The sequence below is a fragment of the Crassostrea angulata genome, chromosome 3, assembly GCF_025612915.1.
Source record: "Crassostrea angulata isolate pt1a10 chromosome 3, ASM2561291v2, whole genome shotgun sequence".
In the NCBI taxonomy this organism is placed as follows: Eukaryota; Metazoa; Mollusca; class Bivalvia; order Ostreida; family Ostreidae; genus Magallana; species Magallana angulata.
Genome location: NC_069113.1, coordinates 7260498 through 7283570, shown reverse-complemented (window position 1 = coordinate 7283570; position 23073 = coordinate 7260498). Strand labels below are relative to the sequence as shown.

General features: G+C 33.4%; 1 protein-coding gene across 4 annotated transcripts; it reads left to right on the top strand.

The window, feature by feature from the left end:
* Nucleotides 1–14094: 14094 nt before the first annotated feature.
* On the top strand, nucleotides 14095–22795 carry LOC128176333 (heme-binding protein 2-like). Of its 4 annotated transcripts, none has more exons than XM_052842586.1 (5): nucleotides 14095–14487; nucleotides 14952–15091; nucleotides 17083–17215; nucleotides 21146–21329; nucleotides 22409–22795. In XM_052842586.1, exons 2-5 carry the CDS (start codon nucleotides 14978–14980, stop codon nucleotides 22662–22664), a joined length of 687 nt encoding a protein of 228 aa, XP_052698546.1. In that variant the 5' UTR covers nucleotides 14095–14487; nucleotides 14952–14977; the 3' UTR covers nucleotides 22665–22795. The 4 variants fall into 4 exon arrangements, with proteins under 4 accessions (XP_052698546.1, XP_052698545.1, XP_052698544.1 ...); XM_052842585.1 differs by having other exon boundaries at nucleotides 14096–14492; XM_052842584.1 differs by lacking the exon at nucleotides 14095–14487 and having other exon boundaries at nucleotides 14652–15091.
* The last annotated feature ends 278 nt before the right edge of the window (nucleotides 22796–23073 follow it).

Here is a 23073-nt window from a genome sequence, read left to right as displayed (position 1 = left end):
TGTTGCTGTACATGGAAAAAAGAATATTAAATAATTTTTGAGAAATATTAGAGTTAAGGAGCTTATACAATAAACCTTCTCTCCATACAGTGTCAAATGCTTTTCTAAGGTCAATGAAAGCAGCATATACTTTTTTACTTTTATAATGGTCAATGATAGTTTTTATAGAGAACAAGTGGTCCGATGTTCTACAGTTTTCTTTGAAGCCAATTTGATTTTCACTTATGACATGGACTTTACAAATTCAAGTAACCTAGTATGTATTATTCTATTGAAAAGTTTTCCAAGATTTGAGGTAATTGATATACCTCTGTAATTGCTAGGGTCAAGCCTATTTCCAGATTTATATAACAAAACTAAATAACTCTCATTCCAGCTTTGAGGAAATGTACCAGAATTTAGTATAAAATTAAACAATTTTCCCAAAGAATTTAACATTAAATAACCTCCATGTTTTAACATCTCATTTGCTATCATATCTGTAGATGAGCTTTTCCCATTTTTCAGAGATTTTAAGGCAGTTTTAATTTCATTTATGGTGATTTCTGGTTCAAGGAAATTGCTATGGTGTAGTTTATTTTTCATAGCATGAAATTGTTTTAATATATCTTTATGAAACTCATTAAGATTGTTGTCAGCTTTATTGAGGTTTGTAAAAAATTGGTAAAATTCTTCAGAATTAACTTCATGAGACGAAACCTGTCTTGTGGAAGATTTATCCAGTTTGTTCAATAATTCCCAAAATGATTTAGGATTATTGTTAATATTTTTGTAAATATCATTACAAATTGTGTTTCTATAATATTGTTCCTCAAATTTACATAGTCTTCTGTATTTTGCTTTATATGTATAAAACATTTTCCTGTATTCACCATTGAATGGGTGTTTGTTTACAAGTTTCTCATAATTTTTAACTGCATTCCTAAGATCAGAGCATGACTGTGAGAACCATGGTTTTTTCCTTGTTTTATGTTTGCCTCTTGATGTTTTCATAATAAATTTGGTTGATATTCCTGCACATTCAACAAGTATTGAGCTAAAGGCTTTTGAGATTGATTCACTATCAAGAAATTCATTATTCATAAATTCAGAAAATATAATTTGAAATAAACTGCTTTGAATATTATTAGTGTATGATTCTATTGCATCATTGTTCCACAGAAATTTTCCGGGAATAGGTTGTAAATTATTTAATCTATCAGAGCAAGGTTCTGAGCAAAAACTGTCAAATATTGCACAACATATAGGCCGATGGTCTGAGAAGGATGTAAAATCTAAAACTTCAAAGTAACCTACTGAATTCAGAATATCCTTAGATACAAGACAATAATCAACAAGACTACAGCCGTTATATGTTATACAAGTTGGCTGACCAGTTAGGTCACCTGTTGTTCTACCATTTAAAATTCGTAAACCAGATTCCTTACAAAGGTTCAAAAGGCATTTGCCACTATTGTTAATATGTTTGTGGTCAAGATTATTTCTTGACATAATTCTATCTGGTTGATATAGAACATCATCAGAACTTGTGTGTTCAAAATCAAAGATAACAAAATCAGGTTGGGTATTGGTGTACGCATTGAAGTCACCTTGTATGATTACATCACCATACTTACTATATTTCACAATATCACTTAGCAGAATTGAATATATGTCTTCAATGTCGTTTACATTGCCGTTAGAGTATTTAGGAGAAATATAAACAACTCCAAGATAAATATCCCTTTGTAATCTAAAAAAACTTTTATCAAGTTTGATCCATAAAATATCTGGATGATTATTACTTACTGGTTTTATACCATTTATAATTGTTGTTTTAGCATAGATATGTATTCCGCCTGAATAACGCCTAGCTTTTTTATGTTTTTTCCTAAAACTTGAATGAATTAATTGGTGATTAGGAAATCCATTGAATTGGTTTGTTTCACCTGTCCAGGTTTCGACTAGACTAGCTATGTTAAATTGGGACAATTGCTTTTGAAAATGAGGATCTTGGATTTTTTCATTTGATAGACCTTCAACATTCCACATACCCAACTTCAGAAAATCTGCATTATACTGTTTGGAGTGTTTTGAATATTTTTTCATACTAAATTGAAATGAAAAGGGATACTGGAAAAATACACTTTTTGTAATAAGTATATGCATATCTTTGCATGAGCAAATATTCTTTGCTAACACTAAAATAGAATAAAAAAGAAAAAAAAAAAATTACTTGTTCCTGAAAACCCACAATTCATAGTGGATAGAGACATTAGTTAAAGCATCATATACGATGTATTCAATAAGTCATCAACAAAGTGATGAAATGTCGTAATTATATGGGACAATTCAGTACATTATATGTAGTACAACAATCTGCACCCTTACCAAATTTCCCTCACCTTTTTCAAATGTGATCCTAACATTAGAGTCTCACGTGAGTTTCACATGAGTAATTTAACATGCAAATTAGGTTAGATTCACACCTGAAACCAGGTTTGAAAAAATCACATGTGAGAATCAAGGTTTGAATTAGAAATGCACATTTTCACATGTGATAAAATTCACATGTGAAAAATTCAAATGTGATGAATTTTTTCAAATGTGATTTTTCTCACATGTGAAAAAAGCAAGCTAATGCTCTAAATTTAAAAACAAAATCCTTTTCTTACTTAATAAAATTGTTTTTATTAATATATAATTAATAACACAGTAACTGTAGATAATGCAGTAAGCGATGTAGTCGGAATTAGTCCGGTTTTTCCTCTTTCTTCTTCGTCTTCTGGACCCTGGCAGTCTGCAACATCCTTTTTTTGACCGAGCTAAAAAAATAAAAAAGGAATTTCGTTACCAGTATTCTTTTAAAAATAAATACAAACAATATAAATAAAACTACTTAGCATGCTTATAGTGTATTGAATTAGCCAGGCAGAAAAAAAATGCTAAATCATTACTTTAACAGATATGATATAAAAACCTATACACTTATAAAATGCAGACCTCTCCTTTGCAGACCAATTAATTCATATTAGTTCTCTTCATTAGTGAGGGGTATATTTAGCTCATAAATAATGCAGGGGTATATATTGAATATCCCAAAATTTAAAATTATATTGCAAAAGATTGACTGAAGTAAATGATTATACATGTACTTGATTGTTCTAATTTATTGATTTATATATAACCTGTGTTCTCAAGTCAAGAAGTCTCGAGTATAAACATGATAAAGATTCTCAATTCACAATTAATATCACTGGACAAAATATCGATATCAGTATATCAACACTATAATAATTATGATTATTTTATAGCAATTTGATTATTACCATAAATTAATATTACTTATTTCTAACTTCATAAAATACAAGCGTTGGTTTCATCTGTTTCTTCATAATAATTTCTGTTTCACTATGGTTTGTATGATTCCCTAATTGCATGTCCTACCACCTACCAGTACTGATCTTATCTCAATCTCTGAATTAGGTCAAGTTGTGTGCGCATGCCCCATGTTTGAATGAAAAATTGGGCGCCATTATTATTGCTGACTTTTCTTATAGATACAGATACATGCTGCATGTACAGAAACATGAGGCTGCACACAGTACAGATTTATTATATACTGTTATGAACAAAATGATATGAATTTAACTATCAAAACATTTTCTTACCTTTATTTGATTATTCATGAACAATTAATCCTTCAGTACAATCAGCTTAAGGGTTTTTGATCATATGTCTCAGGCCTGCACATCATGCATCCAGAATGAAAATGTTGCAGAAAGTCCAGTTTTTGAGAAAATGCCATATCCAAATTTTGACAGAGTTTTTTTCACAGTTGTTTCCACAAAAGACCTGTTTTAGTTATGTTGTACATGGCGCGATCCTCACTTCATGGCCGCATGGCCTGGCTAAAGTGATCTCTGACTGCCCCACACTACAGATAGCTCCTGCTGGGCTTCCCGCTGTGACTCTCAGATTTCAGAGACTGGACAATCCCCCCTTATCAATGCGATGCTACCAATTGGTGTCTACCAGTGTGTGATGAACAGATTTGAAAAGTTGTTGTTTTTGTTTTGTTTTTTGTTTTAAAAAACTATTGTACAATTTTAAGATTATCTTAATTAAATGATAAGGTGGCATGTAGAAATGAAAAATTAACAATATAAAAGTTAAACTAAAGTAATGATCATAGTTCAATATAAAACTGTTTTAAAACAAGTGTAGAGCTGTGTAATTAAATTCATAATGCCATAATTCATTATTTTATTTTTTTTACTGTGCAGATCAAATACTGATTTTCATTGCTATGTGGCTCTTTGCTGTATACTAAAATGACCAAATATGGTACATGTACTAAATGAACTGGGTAGTATGAAACCTTTTTTTAAAGGATAATTTAGTACAAATATTTCAATATTTGAAAAAAATAACCACCCCACCTTCCTTCTCTTGGGTTTTTCTTTTATATTCTAACCAGCTGAGTCTCACATGTGAATTTTGGACTTACACGTACATCCCAGAAATTTCCAGCTTAATAACATTTTCTAAGTCCAATATCAAACAAACAATCACATGTGAATTTTATACTTCTCCTTTTCATGCAAGGAGCAAATCTTGAACAATTAACTAAGACAAAATTTCAATGTTAGGATCACATGTGAAAAAGTGAATTCAGAGTAACAATTATACATTGCTTTAATTCTCACATTTGAAGTAAAATCTCACGTGAGAATTTTAGGTTTGAAATTTCTTTCAAGTGTGAGCTAACATAACCACATGTGAAAATAAAAATTTGCATAGAAATCTAACACATCTCAAATGTGATTCAAATGTGAATCACATGAGAAGTTGTTAGCAATTTCTGTACGGGTGGATAACGAAAAATTCTTCAGCAATACCTTACAATGCTGACATTATACAGTAATTAGACTAGCTATCTGATAATAAACATATATCTTAATGGACATATATGTCTATTTTGTAAATTTGAACAGTGCTTTTTTAGGTATATATAAGTTCATATATAAGTTCTACTTTCACTTTCTAAATGTGATCTCCCTTTGACAGCATACTGTATCATCATCTTTTAATATTTAAATAAGCTTATCATCGTTACCTATCCTATCGCATTTGTAAAGTTTCTGTCATTTTAGTTGCAAAAGTTATTTTTTTCATTTGTCAGACTGCATGCACTATTGAGTTGACCCCATATTGACCCTGTATAAACAATGTCTTATTAAATTTGTGTATTACATGTAAGTAGATGTAGACACTTATCATTTTTATATGTCATTGAGTTATAATAGGAAGGAAGGAGTATTTCTTTCTTAATGTATTATAATGCATCAAATACAATGTAGGTCATGACCTTATGGGACTGTTCTGACCCCACGAAAAAGGAAAATACAAAATATCTTCTAATGTCATTATGATGCATCTAATGGTGTATTAAAGTACATTAATGATCGACCCCCAGGTGTTGTCTTTAACCCCCCCCCCCCCCCGCCTTTATGAAATAGGAAATGTATTTATTTTTGCTCTTTGTGTCATTGCGCGTAAAATTGTATAGAGATTATGCCCCCTTGGAGACACCCTGACATTTTAGAACTAGAAATAATAATGTATTTTATCTTATTATTCATATGTTATACAGTAGTGTTTGATCCATGTGGGTTATTCCTAGCCTAATGATGTCACTGCTTTGTTAAGGAGACTTTAAAATTGCCCCAAATAGGCGAATACACATGGAAGTGATGCATATAACATCTTGTTTATAAATCTTAAAAATAAAAATTGAATTAAGCTATTTCCAAAATGTTAATGTGAATCACGAGAGAAAAAGCAATCAAGAAATGATTTAAAATTTGCTACTCATGTAAGAATGTATTAAGAAGACTGAATCTTTATAACCAGGTTAGATGGGGGGGGGGGGGGGGGGGAGGGAATGTGGAGTATAAACATTTATAATTTGAATCATTTATTGTTATTAATTTTAACTTGTCAATGAATACTACTTATTGATCCCAAGGTAGAAATATGACCTCTGATCATATCTCAATAGATCATTTGTCAATTATGCAAGGTGTAATATAATTTTTTTTAAGAATAACATTTTTTACCAGTTCATAAAAGTATTTAGACACCCAAATTATATTTTGATTTTAATAGATCCTTCGACAAGGGGGGGGGGGGGGGGGAGAACAGTTTATATTTGACTTTGTTTGGGAGTGGGGGTTCCAAGTCATATATTTGACAATTTTTTAATGTAATTTAAAATAAGACTAAGCCATACTACAGTCATGAACATGAATAGTATAGAACAAAACACAAACTAATACATGTACATGTATATATACATAGGAAGTATTACAAAACAGATGATTGATCTATATCTGGGTTCTTATATTGAATCATATATCATGTACATATTATATTATTGTTTCTTTGTTCAAGGCATTTCAGATGGTATTTAGGTCATGATCCCAAGTGCTCTTCCTGAAATTATTAAATATCATAAAAACCATTGAGATCCCCACCTTAATCCAAAGATATTATTCCTCCTTAGGGCATCAGATCATTATGGCATGTAAGTCATGACCCTAAGGGGTCATCCTGACCCCCTTAGAATCAGAAATTGTCAATTATCCTTAAATTATTGATGTTTGATGATCCTATCTCTATTTAATCTTTATTATTAAGTCTCCGGAATGAAATTTGGAGACTTCTTGTTTTTGTATGGTTCTTAATACATGTATTATTATTCTTCATCTTCTTTTTCTTCTTTCCTGCTCTGAACTTGTTTCTCAGAGATGGCTGAACAGAATTGAACAAAACTCTAGGATATGATAGGCCTGCATATCTAGTTGTGCACCCTGGTTTGATTTTTCTCATTTTGGGTTAGACAACCACTTTTCGGGTAGGGGGGGGGGAGGGGGGTGTCAAAAGGGTGTGGGGTCTAACATTGAACATTGTAGGAAGAATCGTAGACTGTATTGTAAATGGTAACTTGAAAACGGACAAAGATAATGATACAGGGTTTTCATAATCATATATTGGCTGTTACTGGCAATATATAGGGTTTATTAGATCTGACCCCTGGGGTCATCCCCACCCCCCAGGAATTTGAAATTCCATATATCTCAGAAACTGTTATAATCATGACCCCTAAACCATATATATTCATGTTTCTGATGTCAAGGGGCATCAAATGTTATGTAAGTCATGGGCCCTGTGGGTGGTCCTGACCCCCTCAAACAGCAAGTCCCTTAATATTTTCAAAACAGTTGAGATCCCCACCCTTAAACCATATATATTCTTGTTCCTTGTGTCAAGGGGCATCAAACGGTATGTAGGTCATGGGCCCCGGGGGTGGTCATGACCCCCCTTGAACAGGAAGTGCATGAATATCTCGAAAACGGTTGAGATCCCCACCCCTTAACCATATATATTCTTGATCCTTAAAGGGCATCAAACGGTATGTACCGGTAGGTAATGGGCCTCAGGGTTTTTTATTTTTCAAAACCGTAATGCACATCTATGGAACAGTTCCTATCATATCTGAAGATATGATGTGTCTATCCATTAAATCATAAAAGGAGTTCTAGGATCTATGTTTTTTTTAAGTGGTAAACGCAATTTTCTGCTACTTTTTGACTCCCTGGATGAAATTTAAATATTTAAAACCTTACTGCACATCTATAGAACAGTCCCTATCATATCCCAAGATATGATTATCTATCCATTAAATCATAAGAGGAGCTCTTGGATCAATGTTTTTTTTTAGTGATAAACGTCAATTTTCTGCTACTATTTGACTCCCTGGATGAAATTTAAATTTTTAAAACCTTATTTCACATCTATAGGACAGCCTCAATTATATCCCAAGAGATGACGTAGCTACTCCAAAAGTTGTAAGAGGAGTTCTGGGAACCATATTTTTTTTGCAAAAAAACGTCATTTTTTGTTGCCCACTGATCCCCTTAATAAAAAAATAATTCTGGAACCTGATCACGCCTCAATATGACACCCCCAATCATATTCTAGAAGATCATTTGGCTACTGCCAAAAAAAAATGACGTTTTTGAAACCAGTTTTTTTGTAAAAAAACGTCATTTTTCAGCCATTAAATGACCCCCTGGACAAAATTGAACATTCCGAAACCTTATTGCGCATCTATAGGATACCCTAAAACATATTCCAAAAGATGATTTGTCTACTGGTGAAAATGTAGGAGGAGTTCGAGGAAGAAGGTTTTTAGTGAAAAAACGTCATTTTTTACCAATTATTTGACCCCCAGGACTAACAGAGAATTTTTGAAACCTTTTTACAAAACAACATGATACCCCAAATCAAACTCCAAGAGTTCAGTTTGCTGGTTTATAAGATGTAAGAGCAGTTTGAGAAAGTAAAACGTGACAGACAGACGGACGGACGGACGGACGGACGGACGGACGGACGGACGGACGGACGGAACAGGGTAACAACAATATACCCGAACTTTCTTTAGAAAGTGCGGGTATAACTACACTCAGTTCTTAATATTTTAACAAACGATAAGAAAAAAAATAATATCTAAAGTTTGGGTGGTATCGAACCCATAACCTAAAAACCCTAGCTCTATAATGTTACCTAATGCCTGGTGCTCTAACCACTGAGCCACTTCAGTCACAACAAACTTCATTGTTAAATGCTAAATGCAACTTCAACCACGAATTTACGGACTTTCCTCTGAAACGTTCAATTGTTGGGATACAAAATAAAAATTTTAAAGTATAGTGGGTCATCCCTCCACGTTTTTGTTGATTGAAATCGGTTTGATATCCTTTAAACTTAATATAGACTATGACAAAAATATGGAGCCCAGACCCACTCTATAAAAGAAAAGGCATTGCAGTTCTAAAAATGACACTATTAGGAGGTTTTGACACGCATACGGCAGTTTAAATCAACCTATTCTAAATATCTAACATATTTAAAGGTTATAAATCGATGTTATGGTTAATATACATTGTTTTCAATAATTTAGAAAGAAATTATGAGATTTGTTCATATTTCAATTTTATAGTATCTTATGCATCCCCATATAGGCAGTTTACAAGCCTTATACATCCATCTTCTTTTGAAAATTTGTGCATTTTCATAATGTTTAATATAAACCCCTTACACGGTATTTTGTAACATAATTTCCGATTCTTGCAAAAAAAAAGGGGGCTTTCTTTTGTGTTTCATGTGGGTATGAAGGTACGGTATAGCTAGCATTCCAGAAAAATAGCATAACTTGCGTAAAATTAACAATAATCCATTTTTTAAAGAAATAGAGTAGACAATACATTGTAGATGTTAGAGATGTTATTATAAATCTGTGTTTTTAGCGACACTGCTTAGTAAATTTTTTTAAAATTGTCCACATGTTTACTCAAAGATGTGAGCACTGGATGCTGATGGGGAGTATCTTTTTCGATAAAAAAAATCGTTAGGGTTTTTTCATATAAGAAGTACATGTAAATAACGGTGCGTTGTAAAAAATTCTTTAAATTAGCAATTTTAAAAGCATTTATTTGAAATAATCACAGTATTTATATTATAAATGGGGACATTTGCCTTTAAATAGGCATTACAAGTTTTCAAAAAAATTTATATGTCCCAGAGAAAGGGGGGGTTCCGACCTCCGGAACCCCCCCCCCCCCCCCCCCTGGATCCGCCAATGCCTTACACGGTATTTTGTAACATAATTTCCGATTCTTGGGGAAAAAAAGGGCTTTTTTTTGTGTTTCATGTGGGTATGAATGTACGGTATAGCTAGCATTCCAGAAAAATAGCATAACTTGCATAAAATTAACAATAATCCATTTTTTAAAGAAATAGAGTAGACAATACATTGTAGATGTTAGAGATGTTATTATAAATCTGTGTTTTTAGCGACACTGCTTAGTAATTTTTTTTTAAAATTGTCCACATGTTTACTCAAAGATGTGAGCACTGGATGCTGATGGGGAGTACCTTTTTCGATAAAAAAAAAAATCGTTAGGGTTTTTTTCAAATAAGAAATACATGTACATGTAAATAACGGTGTGTTGTAAAAAATTCTTTGAATTAGCAATTTTAAAAGCATTTATTTGAAATAATTACAGTATTTATATTATAAATGGGGACATTTGCCTTTAAATAGGCATTACAAGTTTTCAAAAAAATTTATATGTCCCAGAGAAAGGGGGGGGTTCCGACCCCCGGAACCCCCCCTCTGGATCCGCCAATGTATATCCGTAAGCGATATCAAACTCTATTTAAACTGAATAAACTAGAGAACATGCCGAGCAACTCAACAAAACCTATTGGATTAATCTACCATTACGCAAAAGATAATGCCGATTTACCGATAGAATGAATTGTATTTCAGTACCCCTATATCAGATTTTGCTTAATTTGCGCAGGTAAACAGTTAACGTAACTGTTTGATTTACCGAAGTCTCTGTTTGATTTGATACGTAAAAGTCACGAAATACAGACCATAGTTTCCAGGTTACAAAGCATAAATAATGAAAACGAAACGAAAATCAGAACAAGCTAACACCAACGTCATGTGTGAAAACTGTCAACGCATTGAAATATTTAGCCTCAATTTACTTCAAAAAATCGGCACCAATATATTTTTCATGTTTCAAAATTTCCCTTCATACGCGAACTGTTGCATAACAAGCAAATTCATCATAGTCAGATCGACCCTTTTTCGTATGATGGCATGGCTGCTTTAAACAAAGAACCTCGTTTTAGAAGTATGGAATACGAGTCTTGGTCACTCGGAACTACTCGGATGTCTCGCGCACTCGACATTAACCTCGGACGTCATGCGATGGCATCCATAGCACGCTTTGAATGTTGGGAAAGGAACTACTTTTAATCTAGTTTCGGTTTCACTTTTACTTTTATCGAAGTCACATTTTTTGTTATTCTTATGGAGACTCCGCTAAAACTTATTCCATTAAGTTCCTGTTTGCTATGTGCGTCTTCTGCCAGAAGGCTGCACTCATTTACAAAACAAAAGGCAAAAAAATGAGAACTACCAAAACACAGTGGAGGATTTCTTAGGTAATATTTTAATTATGAACAACTGATGAATTGAATTATGAATTGAACAGGTCCTGGACCAGAATATTGAGAATAATATCTTGATTTAGCTGATAACTTGAATTAGATATAAAGCTTTTTAAGCTATTGATAATTGCTAGATAAAACTACATATATAAAAAGCTATAGTAGTTAGGTTATTTAAGTCATATAGCTAAATCAAGAGATAGTACTGGACCTGTTGAATAGATGAAAAAACAACTCCAAGAAAGAACCAATTTTTTCTATTTTAGCATTAACAAATGGGTATACTGAAATGCTTATGAGACCCCATAAATGTTTCAGAATTGTTACCTAAACCCTCATTTATCCTTTATTACAATAATACATGTACCAAGAATTAAACAGCTTTAGTTAAATGAAAAATCATTTGATTAAGAAATTACATCCCCATGAAAGAACCCATATTCTTCAGTTTAACGTTCAAAAATGGATATAGTTAAACGCTTAGTAGACCCCCAAAAACTTTTGGGATTAAGACTTACACCCTCATTTCTCCTTTACTACACAAATACAAAGAAATAATCAGCATTAGTTTCAGGAAAAATTCTTTCATTTAGAAATTATACCCCCCTGAGACAATCCATAATTTTCAATTTATTGTTGAAAATCGGTATAGTTAATCACTTAAGAAACTCCCTTAATCTTTTGGGATCAATATTTGTTCCCTAATTTATCCTATATCACATCAATTCAAAGTAATAAACACCTTTACCTTTAGGAAAAATCCCTTTATTTTGAAATTAAATCCCATCAGAAAACCCATAATTTTCATTTTTAATATCATTGAAAAATCAGTATCGTTAACCACTAAGTAAACCCCTTAATCTTAATAGATCAGTATTTATATCCTAATTTATCCTAAGTTACATTGATACAAAGAAGTAATGACCATTAGTTTAGAGGATAATTGTATTATTTTGAACTTACACCCCTGTAGGAAAGCCATTGTTGTGAATTTATCATTTAAAAATCTATATTCTTAATCACTTTGCTTTGGTATTTTTATCTTTTAATCCTCTCTTTTATCTTAATTTATATCTTGGGTACAGTTACCTGAAAGTAGAAACAGGATGAAATTTAATGCATTTAGCTATAAGTTCAGTATCCACCCCTTCAGGTACACTACTGAGATGGTTTTCTCCATGCAATTAGCTATAAGTTCAGTATCCACCCCTTCAGGTACACTACTGAGATGGTTTTCTCCATATGCTGAAGGATTATCAGCTAAATAACCTTTAAACCGTTTATTTTTTGTTTTTAAGTAGTACAGTTCCATGACTATGTACGAGGGTTCGATTCCCTCCCTAGGCATAATGGAACAAGCTGGTGCAAAGCGGGCAGATAGCCTAGTGGCCCCGCATAGTCAGAGCTGTATACATAACGATAGATTTAATTGCTTCTAAAACATTCAAAGTGCTACCTAGAGAAAATGACACAGATAGCTATAAGAACAAGTGTTTTGTTTGATAAAAGTTAACCATTAGATTGTACAATATGTATCACCTATTTTCTGTTGATAGTGGGAATTGAACCCACTCCTTTTCCTAGGGGGTAACAGGAAATGTGCTCGAATACACCATATCAGCTTTATTGGTGATTATGTAATCTAATTAAATAAGAGAGAGAGAAAGATATCTTTGAAAGTAGTTCAGTTCAATGACTATGTACGAGGGTTCGATTCCCTCCCTAATAGATATTGATTATTGTAGCTGGCTTGGTCATCGAATCGAATCAAATCTTTGATACTGATGAAGATTTTTCTTCAATGTTGGTTCTCCAACATAAGAACTGTAAAATATACAACGTTTATTATTCAAACTCTCCCGCTTTGCCATACTGAGCTGTGTTACTAATGTAAACAACAGCAATGGAATGCGGATATAAATAGTTGCCGTCCGGAAGCGTTTGTGCGCATGTGCAAGATTTATCGCGAAAAGGCTTATTTGTAATAAAACAACAAATCCCTTTGATTAGGTAATAGCGAGCGCAGCTCGCCGGCGCGCAGCGCCGGCGAGCGAAGCGAGCTCTAAGAACCAGTGTGCGCGGGAAAAAGAACGAGCCAAACCTACAGTTCATCAAACAAAACTTTTTGTCTACGTCCCATAATGCTCTCTAATGTTTTCACCCGTGGTGCTATGCCAAAAATGGCCGACTTTTAACTCGTAATTTACGGTGACTTTAAGTTTGAAGACACGTTTTGAGTACCGCATATGCTTTGGCGAGACTCAAAAGATTTGTTGCATGCTTCCATACCTTCGTATTGAGTCGAGAAACGTAAACAAAGACGAACAAAGTCATGGATGACGTCACAGTGCACTCGCGCTATATTTCCCGCGAAAAATTTAGAGGTGGATCAAACATCTGTAATGAGTGTACTGGCTATTTCAGTATAGACTGCGATACCTGCCTTATCTGCTTATTGACATATGATTTGTTTTTAATCTTTTTTTTATATAGAGATTTTATATATATATACTAGCAAAACCATACTTTACTGTCATATTGACCTATTTTCAGCTAATTGTGCATGCATGTACAGTAGGCAGGTAAGTATATGAGTAGGGAGGGAATAAACAATAAAACATTTTGAACTAAATAAAAAGGAATAAAATGAAAAAATAAACAGGTAAAAAATTATGTAGATATTGCATATAGTCAGACCATTAAATTTAAAAGTGGGAAATTACACACCTACAAACAGGTACAGGGCTCTCTCTCTCTCTCTCTCTCTCTCTCTCTCTCTCTCTCTCTCTCTCTCTCTCTCTCTCTGGGTAGGGGGTTGCGCTGTATGTATCATAACCATTAAAATTAGTACCTTTGGCATACTTATTGTTGAGCAAAAATTCTTTGACGTTTGTTGATACCGAAATAAAACTATAAGTTGACAATGATGCAAGGTATGTGTAATTCTTGCTGCGCTCGCCAGAACGGTAGCACCGTAAAACATATTAAAAGAAAATATATTACCTTGCCGCTTCTCAATACGTCTTTCTCAATCTCTACCCAGATTTATTTTGTAGCGTAGCCTGGTTCCGAGGCCTTCCGCTTCTGTGCTTGCACAATCGGAAGGCCTCGGGAACCAGGCTATAGCCGCAGGAATGGCTGAGTGAAAATAATTCCCGAATTCCCCTTCGTTTTTAGGAGTTTTCCGCCAGCGACAGGGACTGTACTTTTTGTCTGAACAAACTCGAACTACAGGATGTTTACAAAATTTCGCGCATGCGCGGCAGGCCTAGTCCTAAGGTTGCAGATAGTAGATTCATAGCGCAGCGTAATACGCCCTCTGGTGAGAGATTAGGTTTAGCTCTGAGAAAGATGACGTCATCACTTTCGCGGTGACGTATAATTACACTTCGGATAAAAACTTCACCTCGACCGGTAAGGTAAGGCGATCAAGTAACTTTGAAATAAAATAAAGTAGATAAATTATATAGAAATTAAAATGGTATAAATAAAGTTTGGACTTATATAGTAAAACATTGAGGTTTATATTGTTACATGTATATATGTAACGTTATTAAATTAAAACATTGTAGAGTTAATAAATAAAAAAAATGTGCTGATAATGTAACGTTAGATTCTTCCGGTAGTTACAGATAGTGTAGAGAAAGTTAGTACATAAAGTGCATTTAGCATTTGATACGTGAAAAGTTCATGAAACTAAAACAATCGTTTAACTTTATTCTATAATGGTATCACTGCATGAATAATAACTATATGCATTATCGTTAATTTTATTTTACAAATAAAAGACTATATACTCATACTGGTAGATATGCATTTTGTCCTCGTATATTCAATCAGTGTTTGAAAAATGATTGAACGGTGTCATCTTTTTACAGAAAAGCCTTTCAGAAAACTAAGAACCATGCTTGGACTAGCAGTGTTCGCATCCCTTTGTTATTTGGCCTCTGCACACAAGCCACCACCATTTGTTCGGGACTTGGACTGTCCAAAATATACCGTGCTCCAGTCATTTCCGGTCTGTATCGATTTTGTTGTCTAAATGACTGAAACGAGAATATTTTTATTCCATTATTTTTCTCATTCTCGAATTTGTTTCACAGACCCCCCCCCCCCCCTCAGTGATTACATTGTTCTACTCTAAATTACTGACTTTTTTTTTATAACTTTTTTATTGCTATTAAATCTTGATATGTCTTCAAATATCATTACACAATTACATATTGGTTAGTTTGGGACCACCTACAAATAATCGTAAAAGTTCTTGGACTTTGGTCAATCACATAATGTTGTACACATTGAACGTAGCTTGCGCATTATCGACAACGGATAAGTGGGGTTTTTTTCAACTCATGGCCGACAAAATATAAATATAAGAACCAAAGAACTATACAGGAAAGCTCGCGGAAATAATTTTTTCAAATTCTGTTTGATTGTATGGCTTTATTATTGATTATAGGTAATGTCAAACTCTATAGTATAGTAATTCTACTTACAAACAAAGTACTGAAAAGCGATAACCTAGCTTGGTTCTAAGAAAATTTACTGTGTGCAAGCGTAGGCGGAAATGAGCCTTATTGAAATTTTGGTTTATGTTTAATGAATATCAATTTAAAGTATCGAAGGCCAGATTTCTTTAAATATATGTTACTTTCTGAAGATGATGTGAATTAAAGCTGAACACGACTTGTATATGGATACTTGCCTGAAAAAAGATGTGTTAAAATCACAAATTATACCTTTTGAACAGTAATTTATCACAGTTTTTGACATTTTCTTGCAAAGAATCGATTTTATTTTTCTGTATTTTAGCTTCTGAATACGCACTATATTTTTTCATCACTGCGTAGCATCCCGTGCTGATGTACGTAAGCCCCGCAAACCAATCGTATCTACTCGGCCATTTCCGTCACCCAGATAACTGGTTCCCTATACCTCTTACCAGTTTAAATGATTATATTCCTGCTCATAGAGGGCAGTTATTCCTTGCACCGGAAATAGAAGTCTAACGACAATAAAGCGCTGAGCTAGCTTAGCGCTTTAAAAAGGGTAGGTTAGAATATTCGCCTAAAAAATTCGATTAAAATTCCTCAATATGGAGTGTATATTATACAATTAAAGAATACCATTGAGAGAGTCAGGAGGATTCCGGGTCCCTGAGAGCAAACCTATTTCCCGAGGGGAACAGGCGAGGGAAACTGGACTTCTTCAATGGTATACTTTAACTGTTTTATTATACTGAATTAAACAATACAAAAAAGAAACATCAAATCGATCATAGAGCCCTTCGCGCTTTGTCGCATTTGATCTATCATACGGAGCAGAATCCATCGCTAGCGTAGCCGCCGTCTAACATAGAATAACCAAGTTTATCTTTTAAAAAAGATTGATGAGCTAGCGCTGTAGCAATCATAAAACACAGAAGCAGATTTCTAAAACATTGGTTTAAATATTAACAATAGGAAGGCACAGTGGTGTACTGGAATTGTGCTGGAGTGGGTTCTCAATTTGAAATTGTGAATCTAGAGTGGGCTACACATCAGCAATGACATAGCTCATTGTCTGTGCCTTAATCATTATGTATCTCCTGTTATTTCAATTTCGAGTTGAATTTTGTTTAGGAACGATTGGTACTGTTTTGTAGCAATCGTATCTTCTCGGGCCTTTCCGGCAAGCTCGGAAAACATATCCGAAAGTGTCTTCCGAACTTGAAGGAATTTAAGATAAAGCTAGCTACGTGTTATTTATCATAATATTGAAAATAAATTTGCATTATAAGACCGAAGCTACTGTCACTTTTTGACATTAACGATAAAACACAAAACTTCACGTGAAGATGATAAAACGAAATTAAAATGGTACAGTTTATCTACAGTAGTACAGTATTCCCAGAATCCCATACTATGGAGTCGAGCATGCGTATTCCAGTGAAAAGGACTAACGTAGTTGCTAGCGCTCGAGAGCGCTAGCAATAATGCTGTTAATTAAAGAACTATCATCGTATTTTAGGGGTATGAGCTGAGACGGTATGAGATGTCCCAATGGGTTGCAACAAGAGATATAGTGAGGGGATACGGTGCTCGGAGAAACACCAAAATGTTACATAAATTGTTCCACTACATTTTTGAAAAGAACACACTCGGTGAGAATGCCTTTTTAAGGTTAAAAATCTACAGCTTTTTTTTCATGAACTACACAATGTAGTAAAATGTTTGTTATAAAGAATAAAGGATACAACAATCATTAAATTACAAAATATATTTATTCTTAGAAAGAAATTTCGTGGTACCCGTATTATTTACCACATATAGTGCTGTCTTACCGGTATTTTGAATGCACATCGAACACGTGTGTCGTTCATACAGAGTGCATAGCGGCTGGATTTTTTTGAAAACACCGGCGGAACTACATCCAACACAGTAACTAAATGATAGTAAATCCAAGAAAGTAACAACGTAACATAGTTTCCATCGGTTTCTACAAAAACGTTCCATTTTTAGCTCACTTGAGCTGAAAGCTCAAGTGAGCTTTTCTGATCACCCGTTGTCCGTCGTCCGTCTGTCTGTCCGTCTGGAAACTTTTTACATTTTGATCTTCTTCTCTAAAACCACCTGGCCAAATTTAACCAAATTTGGCACAAATCATCCTTATAAGAAGGTGGATATAAATTGCAAAAATAAAAGGCCAGATTGTATTCAAAGCGGAGAAAACCTCGAAATTGTAAAAAAGGGGGTGCATTTTAAAAAATCTTCTTCTCAAGAACTACTGAGTTAATCTTAACGTAATGTAGTATAAATCATCCTTAGGGAAAGGAAAATATAAATTACAAAAATTATACGCGAATTCTGTTCCAAATTTGAGATAATTGCGAAAATACTAATAAAGAATAGCTCGTTATTCCATATATCGTAGACTGGCAAACGAGGTTCTTTGTTTGAAGCTGGCAGTTTGTTGTGCAACAGTTCACGTGCGAATATAAATCTATGAAACATGGAAATAACATTGGTGCCGATTATTGTGAAGTAAATTGAGGTTAAATATTTCAACGCGTTGTCATTTTCACTTGTGAGGGTGGTTTTAGCTTGTTTTGAATTTTTCGTTTCATTTTGCTTTTTAACTTGGGAAACAATCGTCATGTATTTGGAACATAAACTTCGGTAAATAGGCAGTTGATTGTTTACCTGCGAAAATGATAAAATCTGATGCATTAACAACGTACTAAAGTGCATTTCCCTCTGTTTTTATTGTGTATTAATTTCTAATTGTGTCAACAAGGATCAATCAAGGGAGCGACTTTGATTGAAATAATTGATTTTTGATCGGTAACTTCGCCGGAATTTTCTCCGAAAGAGAATTTGAAGTAGCCATGTATTCCGAGTTCATAATCGTGTAAATTAAATCCAAACACAATAAAAAGATGATTATGAATTTGAAAAGACGTTTTCACAGCCTCAGTTTAACCCTGTTGTGATTATTCACCCGCGACTGTCTTATCTTTAGAGGTTATAAATGCGGGTGATGCAAACACATATACCGTGCATTGAAAATTACAATCGTTAATCATTACATTTCTTGTTGATACTACAATAAGAAGGTAACTTGTAATTATTTAATACCTCTGCTAAATTAATGCAAAACCGTTTGTTTACAGTTATCTTCAAAACTAAAAACTGTTGTAATTGGGTCATAGGGTAGGACTAATTTCTCCAAAATACACAGTGCATAAACTGATTTTGTGTCACCTGGCTAACTCAATTACAAAACATTTTATCTATATAATGTATGAATGCATTAAATAAAATGAAATTTAACAATTTGGATAAGTTTTTAAAAGTTGCCTATCATTCTACGACTGACGCTGAAATGTTTGTTGATCATTGGAATTGTCTTGCTAAACATTATATACTTGTGTACAGAAAAATCAAAAGGATGATGTGCTATAACTACTTTCTGGGGTCCTTTCTCATTTGATAAATTATTTGAAATCTGCAACAATTTTGGTATTTTTCAAACGAGTAAATAAAAACTTCTTTTTAACAGTTCTGACACATTATAATTATGAGGATATCCGTGCATTATCATTATTTTAAAGAAAATATTGCAGCAGAAAATCATCCTGGTTTGTAGCCGTTTGTTGTTTTTGAGGGAATATGAAATAATTGATGGGCCTTAGTACAGAACTGATACCTGTATGCCTGACAATACATTAAATTATATAGCTTTTTAACACATCATGTGACAACATTTTCCAGTCAAATGTTTTCATCGATCAAGTGAGTAAGGATATTAAACGTCACACAAGTTTACATCAGGTAAACAATTATTTAAGAGAAGACCTATTAAGTTTCTTAATGTAGCCTTAACAACTTTTGCCACAGAGTTCAAACACTGCGTACTGCTTTCCAGACTAGCTGGCGATTCTCTGTCCGTCAATCTTTGTTAACTTTCACATATGAGATATCAGCTGTGAAAATGAAATGTATCTCATCTGCATGGTATATTCATAGAGCTTGGCATCTTAAATAAACACACAAAAAATATTCACTTAGATGTGGAAAATGATAATTACACTAATTTAAGTTCGATATTTTTTTTTTCATAAATACCAATATACCAAACAAGAAATATTGCAGGTAAATGGTAACTACCTTTTCCAGTATTTTCATCATATAAAATAAATATGCATTGCATAGCCTCTAAGACAACATATTAATGAAATAAAATGTTGGCATCCTTTAATTGTGTAGATTCAAAATGTTCAAATTATATATGATAACACACAATAAGGTAGGCCCACAATGGGTGCTGATTTTTTTAACTGATATACGTCTTAGGAAATGTATGAATTTTTTTTTTATCTTAAATGAGCTAATATTGTTCACATATGTGCAAAAACTGTAGGAAATAATATACCGGTGTTATATATAATTAATATATCACAATATATTTTCACCCCTACCCCTTTATAAAATATTGAGTTTTAGGTCAGAAAATTATCATGGTACTTAACTTTGCTAAATATTAAATTTTACAGTTCATAATTATTTAAGGACACACGAGACGTTCCTCAATTTTATATAATTTTCCTTGATAAATTATTCCTTATTTATTAACATTTAAACCTGTTTATTCCAAAAAATTCAAGGTTTATTACTAGGCTATTTTTAGAGCTATAATATTTAGAATTTTCCTTAAAATAGCATGCAAAATGCATTTGAATGCTTATAAATAAAGTCATAGTATATATTTTCAATTGAACACTTTATATCTAAATAAATAAAGTATCATATAACAGGAAAATATAATTATGGAATTACTTGGTGGAAATCTTCACATTGTGGAGATAGGAAAAAATAGAAAATAATGGAAGATAGGTCGCGTCTGACCGTAAAGTGTGTTAAGTCAATGTAGTTCGCCATTGTTGCTAAGGTGAGCGATATGGCCCATGTGCCTCTTGTTAAAATATATGCGACATTGCTCGATCTGCCACGGTGTGTGGTTTGCACGTGTGCGATGTTATAACTTACACGGGGAAAACGGTCTACATTATCGAAGATTTTTTAAGTACATGTGCCTGGATTTCAGTCTGTCTTGTTCCGTCGTTTATTGGATATTTGCAAATTGTCTTTGATTCAATTTAAGGAACATTTTAGCAATTGCTTAACTTTTTGTATTCGTAACCGTTTTGGTCAATCAATTTTGGTCTCTCAATATAAATATATGCGGTATCCATCTCCCTAAAAATTTTTCGGCCTATCTAAATACGCTTAAAAATGAAATGCAACCGCGATAGCGATATGCCAACAATTTGGCAATATCACGAATCGCGTCTCTACCATCAATTTCAAAGATACCTTATAAGACGCAAATTCATTTAAAAAAAATGCATTACCGAATGACGATTGGTTCTGTTGAAATGACAAAATATTTAAACTGTTTGAAAGATATCGAATAGAGCTGTTGAAGAGTATCATTATACACGAAATCAGACAAAGCGTTATCGTGCTGTGCTACAATAGTATATATTGAATTGCCCCCGTATGTGCAATTTTCTTTTTAATGTTTTACGAAGGAATGGAGATGCCGATGATAGGCCCTTGGCTGATGACCGTTATCCCCGGGGTGGGAAGGAATAACCAACAGACTGTGATGGAGATGCACTTCATGATTCCCCACAACATGCAGCCCTTCCCCCCGATCCCCACCGACCCCACCGTGTACATCACTACGCTCCCTCCCCTGGACGTCTACGTCAAGTAAGTCTAGTACATTAGTTAGGAGAACATACACATGGTAGGCTGGTATCTAATATGGCACCTTGGCTTCACTGTCTACAAATGTAAAATCTGCAGGAGCGGGCGTGTGTGAACGAATTTTGCAGAAGAATTCATCATACTTAAAGATTGTGTATTAATCAGAACTTTTGTATTTCCTTGCATGCACGATCAGTTTAATTTTGTAAAGATGGGTACACGTTCAGATGATGGCCATATGATATCAATGCATTCACACATAATAAATGAACACATGTATTGACTATATTAATGTGAACTTTGTGGCCATTTTATGAAGACTATAATCTAAGCTTTACGAACAGATCTTTAATGCTTCGGACTTCACATGATTTATTTGATCATTTGACCAACCAAGTTCATATCCAGGTAAACTTTTTAACTTGCTGTTTATTTGTTAAATGTCAATAATACATGTTAATACAATGGCAAGTTATTCCAATCTTCTGCATGGGAATTGAATGTGTAAATATCGAACATCATATTCCGTTACGTTTTATTTAAGATGCTAAGCATGGTGGCTGGTAGTTAATTCCGAGTATCAGTCAAATACAGTAAAACTCGGTTATAGCGAAGTCCTAGGGACATGCTTTCTTAGAGCAGACTATATTTTTTCCTAATTGAGGCTAAGATTAAAAATACATTACTTTGATACCTTTAATAATTGGATTGTATATCGAAAAAATTATACAAAAATAAATTCATTTAAACTATTATGATAAAAGGTAGTGCAAACTTTTTTAAACTGTAAAGACATTCTTTATAAAAGTGTTAAATTTCGTTATAATTCACCTCTACGGGACTCAAAATCATTTCGCTATATCCGTAAATTCGTTATATCCGAATTCGTTATAACCGTAAAAATTTGTAAAAAATTGTTAAGAATTTTACCGAGGACTCAAAAAGACTTCGCTATATCCGATAATTTGCTATATCTGTGTTCGTACTAAACGAGTTTTACTGTATGTCCAAATTGTTATTCTGAGTAGGAATTGAAAGAGGAAATCTTAAAGTTTTAAGTATGTACTTAAATTTCATTTCAGATCGTTTGGTGGGTTCACTAATCGCAGAATGAACCGGAGGAAATCGTTTCCTGGGTTCACTAATTTCAGAATGTACCTGATAAAATCGTCTGGTGTGTTCACTAATCACAAAATGAACCTGAAGAAAGTAAAAGAACTGATGAATCAAATCAACAACAGAAATCTCTACCATGGAGACCATTTTTACACGGCCGGATATGAAGGTTCCAGCTGTATGAATAGACATAACGAGGTCTGGCTCGTTGCCAAAAACTAATAGTGTGTACAAGACATATTTTCATGATATTTTCATGTCTTAAACATATTATTAGACTGATCTAATAATAAAGTTATCAAAATAATCTGTGCTCCCTACTGATGATGTAAATAAAAAGTTCTGAGGATCTCCGAGTTTTACTTATGTATCAAAATCTATTGAAAGTTTTAAATATTTCTTTATGAATACCATCATGTTATTTCCCACTGCACTTTCATGAATTTTATAGGTAATATTTTTATCATTGGCCTCAAGTTTGTTTTATAATATTGACCTAGGTTACTATAAAAATAAAATTAGATATTAATGGTGATCATAATTTAATTAAGACATTCAAATACTTTATAATGCCGTTTTGCTACAACAACTGTGACCCATTTATATTATTTGATCATGCAATCAAATATCT

Bases quoted from the DNA above. Each gene is read 5' to 3' on its own strand.
- LOC128176333 (XM_052842584.1), top strand. From the start codon at position 14,924: ATGATTGAACGGTGTCATCTTTTTACAGAAAAGCCTTTCAGAAAACTA. The intron at 15,092-17,082 runs GTCTGTATCGAT...ATCGTATTTTAG, and splicing joins CCGTGCTCCAGTCATTTCCG to GGGTATGAGCTGAGACGGTA. The intron at 21,330-22,408 runs GTAAGTCTAGTA...ATTTCATTTCAG, and splicing joins CCCCTGGACGTCTACGTCAA to ATCGTTTGGTGGGTTCACTA.